At 41.1% G+C, this 10,610-nt stretch overlaps 1 protein-coding gene across 1 annotated transcript; it reads left to right on the forward strand.

The window, feature by feature from the left end:
* The first annotated feature begins 237 nt into the window (after window positions 1–237).
* LOC141912634 (uncharacterized) lies at window positions 238–10,444 on the forward strand. Its single transcript, XM_074803948.1, has 5 exons — window positions 238–568; window positions 5,591–5,921; window positions 6,324–8,215; window positions 8,589–8,701; window positions 8,794–10,444. The coding sequence occupies exons 2-5, from the start codon at window positions 5,621–5,623 to the stop codon at window positions 9,515–9,517; spliced, it is 3,030 nt and encodes a 1,009-aa protein (XP_074660049.1). The 5' UTR covers window positions 238–568; window positions 5,591–5,620; the 3' UTR covers window positions 9,518–10,444.
* The last annotated feature ends 166 nt before the right edge of the window (window positions 10,445–10,610 follow it).

A 10,610-nucleotide genomic window follows, 5' to 3' on the forward strand; every position in this document is an offset into this window, starting at 1 on the left:
CCGCTTTAAACCATTCAGTTGCGTGTGGGATAATTTATATACATATATACATATATATATATATACATATACATTTGCGCGCACATAAAGCGTGGTGGAAAAAACTTCGCGATATAATGCTCCAATTTTATCACACCGAGTCGCTAACTCCAGATAGCGCAGGCACAGTCGGGATTATTCGTCTAGTAGGGTTTTTATTGAATCTAAACGCGTTCGAAGCTCGTAATAAAATTCCGCGCTGAATTTCCACGGTCGCTGCTTAGAGGAAGTTTTACGGTGGTAAAGTTTTAAGTACGTTTTACAACGCGGTATAGAAGTTGTATTATACTAATTGAAGAAGAGAGTGAAGTTTTTGCAGGCTGTTCCTCTGTTACAGATTCAGGTGTGTGATGTACGCTCTCTCTCGCGCTCCACTCTAGCTCTTCCTGTTCTCTCTCTCTCCGCTCGTAACGATGCTGTTGAATCGTTTCCGACGTTTTATCATCGGTTTCCCGTAGCGAATGATTCGGACTCTGAACGATGGTTCTGAACTAACCAACCACCGAGCGAAATATCTGACAAAATATAGGTACGTATAGATATATACATATATCTAATCACCTTACATCGACGTTTCAGATCTTGCATTTATTTTGTTTTTGTCTGTGGTTATCACGCGTCTTTAGAGAAAGTTTTAGAGTGCATAACATTTCAGTAGAGTTCGTAAACAGATCATGTATATTGCGTAATATGGAAACCACTCCTGACATTGATGCATTAAATAATTGGACAGTCATCGAATTTCTAGTGCAAGAATGCGTCAGTATATAATGACATTTATCTTATTGAATAGGAGGCTTTATTTTTATCGTAATTTACATCCTATCATAGGGAATATTAGTGTATCAGTGACGGATACAGGGAGGGAGGGTGAGGGTGAGGGGGATGTCCGTGAGGGTCCGAAGAATACCATCCCCAAAATTTCCCTGGCTGAATATTTTCGAAACATTTTATACCGTATTCGAGCAACGAAATCTTGGCGAAACTTGGAAAAAGGCCCTAGACATCTCAAGTGAACACCCCCTTCTGTAAACCCTGTATTTTCCTCGAGTTATTTCGAAATAATGAAATGAAAGTTTGATTCGCACACTTACGAGTTTCGTAGTGTGAATCCGGGCCACCTATGACTAAGGGACATCGTGGATTTGACTGGGAAGGAAATATAAATATATCTTATATCTTCTACTCATGTAACTCAACAAAAAATTCATTCCCACAATTCTTGAAGAAACGAGGAAGACACTGGAATATAACTAATCCGGATAGAACCACGCGCGCTTAAAGCTCCTGTTTCGTGGTCGACCGGTACCGTTCACGAAACTGGTACCAACGACGGGCATCATAGAAAGTAGACTATGAAATTTGATTAATGAACACTGTCATATGATACTTACAAACGTAATGTGTATGTTGATACATCGTAAAAATGGGTGTTAAATAGCCTATATATCATACTATTATCATATCTCCTATAATAATATCACTGATAAAAACCGATACGACGAAACGTCCTGAACGTGACTACTGAATAGGGCTTTGTAAATTTTCCTAAAATACTGATGAAATCGAAAAAGAAAGATTGAGGTATGTGTAGCATATACTCGTCTATAGACATGAAAAAATCATAGCGATTTTTATCGAAGTAAAATGATAGTGGGTATGTATATAGTTTTCGTGGTGAATGCAAATCGGAATTTCGGTTATAGATTTTTTAGACTGAGTCACCATCTGCTAAACAGACCAATAAATTATCGCCTATAAACCGGATGTATTATTTAATGTAGTTAAAAACGTTTTCAAAAATTTATGAAAATACGAATCTATCCGGAGGCGACGGCCTCGATTTGGCGTTTAACGACGGATGAAGTGTTTCGTTATTATCAGTGTTTGTGCAGCCGTTTTGGGGAAGATTTCGTGAATTGTAGTAGGATTCTAACTACTTTGTGCAGACGATGAAAAAATCTTACGTCGACAAGGCTCGATTCATACATTTCTAAAGAGATATGAGCTCTGCCATTGTTCAGTCTCCGTATCTCAGTTTGCCTTTGTCAGAAATTCCTTGTATTCGGTCGGGATGGTTTCATTTTAACTTTTCCCAACAAAAATTCTATTACCCTCCAGAATACCTGGATGCAATCCCACAGTTCTGGATTAGAGTTAACTCTGAGTTGAAATTAGTTCATCTCAATGCGTTAAGAACTCAACAGTCAAATCTTAACTCAGCACTGTGGAACTGGGTCCCGGAGATACTGCCAAAATCTCGCCCTGGAGGAGCTTTTCCAATGAAAACAGAATCATCATCATAGAATCATTTGCAACACCAAGCGCTAAAAGATCGTCATTTACCTATAGGAGAAGTTTGGAAACAAAAAGGAAAATATAAAATCATTCTTCCTTACTATGATGCGGGCTATGGCTTTGCTATTTGAAAAGAAAATACACAAAATCCATTTCTTATCTCCAGAAAATATCCAAATGTTCCATGTTTTCGCGCCCCCTTTCGCAGTATATTTTTGAAGTCGCGCCGTTTTCGATACGGCGTTGAAAATCGAGAAAAATATGAGACGTCTCTTTCCGGCGCAGACTTCCTCTCTCTCTCTCTCTCGATATGTAGGCCTGTAGGATTTATATTGTAAACACTAAAATGTGGTCCGCCATTTTTCAGCCACGAACGCGTCATTTTTATGTCGTGTTCTATCCTAGATGTGTTGTATATATACGTATAGATATATATATATATATATATATATATTTCAGAACATAAAAAACGAACCTAACAAGTTTTCAGCTCGCATATTTCCACACGAATTGTAGTCCACGGACATTACAAACAAGATAATTTAACATCAATTCAGTTAATTAGACTAATTATCCGCTTGTTATTAATTGATTTACGGCGTTTACTTCATTAATCGAAAAATACAGAAAAACAACACTGAAAAATGCGATGATTATCTATATATACGTATCACAAGTTAACAGATCTTTTTGACCTGTTATAAACGTGAACCTATTGATATTTCTGTGATCTTAAAATAGGGAATTGTCTCTGTTACTTTTTTGCTTTATATCCGCCCATGACCTCCAGTGATTCCAAATGTCATTAATCTAATTTTGGTGAATAGGTTTGTTACCTTACGGGCCCGTAAACAGCCAAGTCATGTGTGGGGAGGGTCGGTTTTCGTGAAAGTGGAACTTTTTGTTAAGCGCCCACGCAATTTCCTGTTAGAACTCACGCAGAAACTGTTTGAAAGTTATATGCAAGGAAAGGCAATTCTTCTAGTATATTTGGGGCGAAAAGTTTGCTTCTTTTTTGATTCTGTTCTTTTGATTTATCGTTCGATCTATTCGTTAAGTCGTTAAGTATTGATATCTAGTGTACGGCGATGTGGGGTTTTGGTCCCCAAACATTGACATACATCTAACTAACAACTGTGGAACTGGATCCTGACTAACTTCGAGGGTCGTTCATTGCTTGACGACAAGGGTGGATCCATGCACGGCGAGGGTGCAGGGGGTGAGGTTTTTATCTGTATTTCCAAAAAAATGAGTTCATCCGTGGAGTCTTCTTTCGGGTTGCCCTTTCAATTATCATATGATACGCCCTATACTGAGGCGCCCTCCCTGAATCAGACATTGGATCCGTCACTGGGCAAATACAGTAAGCGATTTACTGTAAATCACCAATATGGTGTAATCACGTCGATGAAGCATATGGCTGCAAGACCACTATCTAAAGGTTACGAGTTCGCTTTCCACATGGTGAAAAAAAACTCATACGATACATCTAGATCTATGTACTATAGCGGCTGTTTCCGGCCACAGTTATTTCTAACCCGGATAAAACCACGAGTTGTTGTAACGATATCTTACGAAGACATTAATTCAGTAGGGATCGGTTAAACACACGTATTAGATACACCGGGCGGCAAAGAAAACAAGTTTTGTACACGCCGAGAAAACACGACGATCCGGCGCGTGGAATTCCGACATTCGGCACATTTTCGGAGCGATACCGTGAATGAAATAGTAAGCCTTAATATACAAACCTATTAAAAATGCTGCCACTGAGTTCTTAAAATAAACGCCTAACGTTTTCTCGAAATAGTGGCGGTTCTTCTTTGTAAACTGATAGATCTACTAAGAATTCTGCTCGAACGCGAACAAGGGTGATTTTTGTAAATTGTACATTGAGATTAGTCGAGGAAAAGGTATAAAAAACCGCTGACAGAAATGAGCACCGTGAATCTTATCTGAAATCTGAACGACTTATTAATCGAATTATTGCCGATACGATACGAGAAGACCGAAAACTCCTATCAAATTACGTTTCCTTATCGTTGCCTTTTAAGTGGTGTTTTAATTTCTTCGGCGCTTGATTTGTTATGATTTGGTGTCCCTTAAAAACCGACCACACCTGCCGGTAACGAAATATCGATTTCGAAATTGAATACCGAAGTCGGATGATCCTGATAAAAGGTTTTGATCGATGCATTTTTTTGTACGCGTTGAATATCCATACCCTGGTAAACTAGTGTTGATATGTACTCCTTGTTAGTGTCTGGCTATTTTTGAGAATATTGTTGATATAGAAACGGTTGGCTATTTGTATTTACACTTGAGGTTGGTGTTTTAGTGCAAACTCGAGAGTAGAGAGCCACTTGCGCGCTCGTGTTTATTCAAGATTTTCTGAATAGTTGATTCACGACGTCAGAAAATTGTACGAATTTCCAGTTCATTCTCACAATCGTGTTTTACAGAGTTCATACACACTATTTACGTATAGTGCGAAATTAAGATTCCTCTTTCAAGTCTTTTTTGCGATAGATCTCGGAATAACAAACCACACGAAAAAACTGTCGAGAAATTTGAATAAAAAGAGTTTAGGGATTAGCTTAAAGGCAAAAACCACTTGAAATGGCCAGGAATTCCTAAACTCAAAAAATGCAAACAAGTTTGAAAATATGAACGAAACCGCAACAACATGTTGTTCAATGCCATCTATGGAGCTCGGTCCAGGATTCATAAGATCCTTTTTTTCGATAATATTGAAATAGGGATTGACCCTGTTATTTATTTGATTGGTAAATTTCGTTTGATTTGTTTTGATGTGGTGTCCCTTACAAACACACCACATCTGCCGGGAGCGAAACAGGGCTTTGATTTTGAAATCGGAAATCGAAGTACAGATCAGTGATCGGCGGTCAGATTTACAGAATTTTTGGTTTATATCGAAGTACATAATTGGAAATATCAGTTCTGGTTCATTCATTACAATCTCGATGAAGGTTGAGCTCTATTATCACATCGAGATCTTCACACCGGTTTCTGGACTATTTCAGTTGATAATTTGTAGCTCAATGCGTCAGAACGATGTCGAATAAACTTCATAGATAGATAAATAAATTGAGCAACTCTATTTCATTCATTCATTGGCCAGTCTTCTTTGACATACGTAGCACACATAGTCTAGACGATCTTCATGTAAGTATTTTCATCCTGACATTTACATTCGATTAACGCCTCTCACGATCTCCCATTTCTATTGCAGTATTCGCGGCGGAAAGAAGGCAGCACCGAAATGGATTATATCTGGGCGTTACTGTTGAGTACGGTTTTCGGTCTATTTCTCATGGCAGACGGCTACTCTCGACCGTGTCCGTTCGGCTGCAGTTGCATCGCCAAACAACGAAAGCGCAGCAACGTGCACAAAATCTACATCAAACATTTCTTGCACAAGTATTTCGACTACAAACGCAAAGACGTGACGAACTTGGATTATCAAAGCGACTCGCCATCGAGAGGTTCGGTATCAGCCTCCGCTCAGGGCAGGGAAATGGTGTGTCTCGGGTTACAGAGGATGCCGTATTACATACCAGAAGGTACGTAACCCTTAAGACGACGACATCACTGTTATTCATGCCGCCTGGATAAGATAAACTAGAAATGAGTTGGCTTTTTAGTATCGGGGCCAGATTAGATAATTCCTTTCATATTGAGAATTCTCCTGTGTATTAGGATGCATGTATCGGTCGTCAATACTCATACTTATATCTTCATAAGATTACCAAATGGCCACTTCATCCCGACGCACACGACGCAGGGAAACACAGAAACATGAGAACTATGTTTCCCTGTGTCGTGTGCGTTTATGAGAAACATGGTTTCGGGTAACAATTTTTCCGATATCAAACATGTTTGAATCCGTATTTCCGTGTTCCATGTTTTCCAGCGTGCCATCGATTTCAGCGCAATTGAATATGAAACTTCTTTCCTGTTTTTAGATATATCGAAACTGCAGGTTTACGGCGGTCGCCGGGCGTTAAAGAAACTGAAAAGAAGAACATTCTCGAGCCGTGCTCCTGGTTTACTGAGATTCGGCTACTCTCAACAGCGAGCGTCGTCTTTGTTCCAGACAGTCTCCGTTCAATCAGACGACCCGAACGCCATCTCGTCCTATCAGCTGACCTACCTAGCGAAAGACGCCTTCCGCCAATCCGGTCAGATCAACGTGCTGGCCTTGACCGGTAACCGGATCAGAATCATCCACGCCGGCCAATTCGATTCGTTGAGACAACTGAAACGTCTGTCGTTGAAGAAAAACCGCATCAAGTTGGTATCGATGGCGTCTTTTCGCGGACTGGATAACTTGAAAAAGTTGGACTTATCGTACAACCACCTGGACGAGATGCCCAGAACGTTATTCAACGATGTACCGAACTTGACTCAGTTGCATTTACGCGGAAACCGCTTGAAAACGCTTCACCGCGAAATATTCGACAAACTAGAGCGACTGAAAGTGCTCGATTTGTCGCAGAATCGCATCGAGGACCTACCAGACGATCTATTCCGACGCGCCGCTAATTTAGAAGAGTTGGTGCTCAGCAAAAACGAAATATCGAGAATACGCGCTTACTGGTTTTATTCGTTGAGAAAATTGAAGAAATTGCATCTAGCCGATAACCACATCAGCGTCTTACCGGCCGGTATATTCTCACCGGTACCCGCCCTGATTCACGTAGATCTGAGCGGGAATATGCTGAGTTCGGTTCAACGTCACACGTTCGCCAACGTTCGTAAACTTCAACATTTATATCTAGCGCGGAATCGAATCGATTTCATTTTCCCGAACACTTTCGTCGACCTGGTCGACTTGCGGTCGTTGTTTTTGAACCTGAATCAGATCAGGAAATTGGAACGACGCGCGTTCGGCGGTCTGAAAAAACTCGAGCGTCTGAGTCTCGCCGGTAATAAAATCCGCGAAATCTCCAATCACTCGTGGGGTCTGATGAAAGAGTTGAAAATGCTGAATCTGTCGCACAATCGAATACAGCGCGTACGCACCCACACGTTTAAAGGCCTCGTGAAAATGCGCGACCTTCACCTCGATCATAACGCCATCGAATATCTGGAAAACGAAGCGTTTGTCGTCAGTATGATGAGCCATATTTCGATGATCAGTTGGGTGGCCCTGCAGTTCAACAAAATACGAGAATTACCCGCTAAAGTTTTCTATGGTGTTCCGCACATGAAATTCCTGAATTTGGGCCACAATCAAATCTCGCGCATCGACAAAATCACGTTCAAATATCCCGTAAACTTACGCAGTCTAATCCTGGAAGACAACGACATCGGGCGAATTTTACCCGGACTATTCGAAAATATGAAATTGATCACGCACATAAATCTAAAATCGAACAATATCAAAAGCATCGTTCCGCGAACTCTGTACGGCATGTATTCGACGGAGGAAATCAATTTCAGTCACAACAACATTTCGATGATAATACCCGGTTCGTTCGTTCACATGCCGCGTCTGTCCCGTATCGATTTGTCGTATAACAACATATCATCTGCGTCGATGGACTTCTTCCGACACAATCATAAACTACGATCGATGAACTTCACGAATAACATTCTGGAACAGCTCGACGCCGGCGATCAGGCTAGGTATACCCTCGGCTATCTGGGCCTGGCTGATAATAAACTGCAGACGTTAAATTCGAGTATCACGCGACTTTTAGGCGAGCAGAGTTTATTCGACATTCACAATAACCCGTGGCTGTGCGACTGTCGGCTTTCGTGGATATCCAGCGATATCCGAACCGGGATATTCGGATTCATCGACCAGGATCACGTGAGATGTCAGTATCCGCCGCAGTTATCACAAACACGGGTAAGTTCAGGAAATTAGCGAAATGAAACGAACGAAGTTGTGTTGTCAATTCACGCAACCACGTTCCTTTCGGTGATCAATAGAAAAAAATCACAGCTAATTTAAAATCTCTTAAAACGGGAATCAGTTGCACTGTTATAAATAAGTAAACATGAATTTTATGAATTTCTACTTATTAGGATCGAATTCATGATTACCAATTCAAATGGGTTTATGCATTGTTGTTCGTTAGTTCCCTTAGGCCGGTTTTCTAGACTGGTATTAACTTTAACCCAGGGGCTAACTGAATTCATTTTCAATTGAGTAAGCCCCTGGGTTAGAATCAGTCTATAAAAGCGGACCCTCTTTTCTAATAAACGCTGTTTTATTTAAGATATCGGAGTTGAAGACTGATGATTTCTCGTGCGCGGTGAAAGCCATCGACGAACAGGAGAAACGTCAATATAGTTTTTCATGTCCGAAACATGACCGCAGTCACGTACTTAGGTCAGTCGGGATGTCGTCGTGTAAATTCATCGGAGCCATCGATTCCCTTCGTTGTATCACAATCAATATCTTCGTTATCATTTCGATTTCAGGGTGAGAAGGACCATGGATATACCGGAGTTAGAAGCCTGGCATTCGACCGTTCTCGACAACACAGGCGTGCCGATATGCGGTGGAGTTCAGATCGAGAAAGACTGGGTGCTCACACACGCCAGCTGCTGGATGAACAAGAGTGTAACCGCATTACAGATAATGCGCGGCCAAATCAAAATCGTTAGCGGTAACTACGAAGGAAGTCAGCGGAATAGCGGCGGCGGCGGCGGCCCTGCGAGGCTGCGTATGGTATCCGAATTGTTTTTCCATCCGAAATTGTCGGTGCGACAAGGCGAGGAGTACGCGTCTATCACGGTCGTTAAACTGAGACCGGACGAGGACGAGAGACGACACCGCGAGAAGAGGCGGTACCCGTGCGTGCGACGGCCTAGTCACGAGGCGGGGCAGAGAATGTACGTGACCGGCCGGGCGAACTTTCTACCCGATAAACACCAGGTAGAAGTGTATACGATGTTTATTAAAGGCGCCGGTCGACAGGGAGGCACGCTTTGCGACCACGAATCGTTTTTCTGTCTGCGATGGAACGGTAAACGATTCCGTAAGGATGTTTACGATATGAACGGCGCTCCGGCGTATAACCGCGACGACCTGTCGCTGTTGGGTATCCGCGCCGGGGATCACGGGGGTAAAGCGCGTCCGTTCGTCGATGTATCTTACTATTTACCGTGGATTGAAAGTACAATAACGACTGAGGGATATTAGCGAGCTGTGCTAAATGATTATCTAACGAATTTAATCGGGTGCGGGGATTGGATAGACTTCGACGGACTCGTTCAAATGAGAAACAATTCGTAATTCATTTTCCAATCTGGAGCAGTAAGGTTAGATAACAGTAGCTCAATGATGAACTATATCCCATAAAGATGATGTATTTCATTGCATCCGTGACGTCATAGGCAGGAAGTCATTCGTTGTGTTACAATTTTCTTTCTAATCTCGGTATAGTAAGGTTATATATAGAAAAATGTTTAATTGATAAACTATGGATATGAAGTTATCGTCGAAAGGTTGTACCGCGCGATACGGCATTTGTGGTACAGCGGACACGTAAACGTGTAGACTAATTGTACTAGATGGTCGACTGACTCGTGGAGATTCAACCGATGTCTTTGAAGAAGAGTCTTACCGACTCTAAACGTTGTATGAGGTTATAACCCTAACAAGTGGTCTTGGGCGGGCCACGGTATATATAACCGTAATCGATCCAAAAGCACGTGGCGTACACCCGCGAAAATGAATACATTGATTTAACTCGCGACGGCCGCCCATCGGCGTTTTGTATTAGCTGAAGCAGTTCAGATTAATTTCATTCTGTTATATTTGATATATTACGACATTAGGTTTATCTACCATAACCTGATATAAACCTGAATTAATTTGTTTGATTGAAAACACTTGGCAAATATTCAGATAACATAATCAACTACAAATTTCTCAATGACAAGACGTATATAAAATAAATCTCATCATAGGTTAACAATAGATTATTCTAAGAATTGCAAATTAGACAAAAATCTTAAAAGTTCGTCAGCTAGAAATTAAAAAAAAAATTGCTGAGGAAATCGAAACATAGTTCGCTTAATGATCATAATTGTTACATGTATTATTCAAATGTATATAATAAAAACATCACGAAAATTGTGTTTGATAGTTTAGATTTTGTTGGAAAGTCGCCCCTGGATCTGCCCCATTCACAGTATCAAATGCTTCTCTATTATCCGCTTGTTTTCGGGGAGCTTCTTCATATACGATTGCATGATAGAATAAATTGAATTTGAATTTACCGCCGTAAGCA

This window comes from Tubulanus polymorphus, chromosome 11, assembly GCF_964204645.1.
Source record: "Tubulanus polymorphus chromosome 11, tnTubPoly1.2, whole genome shotgun sequence".
Taxonomy (NCBI): domain Eukaryota; kingdom Metazoa; phylum Nemertea; class Palaeonemertea; order Tubulaniformes; family Tubulanidae; genus Tubulanus; species Tubulanus polymorphus.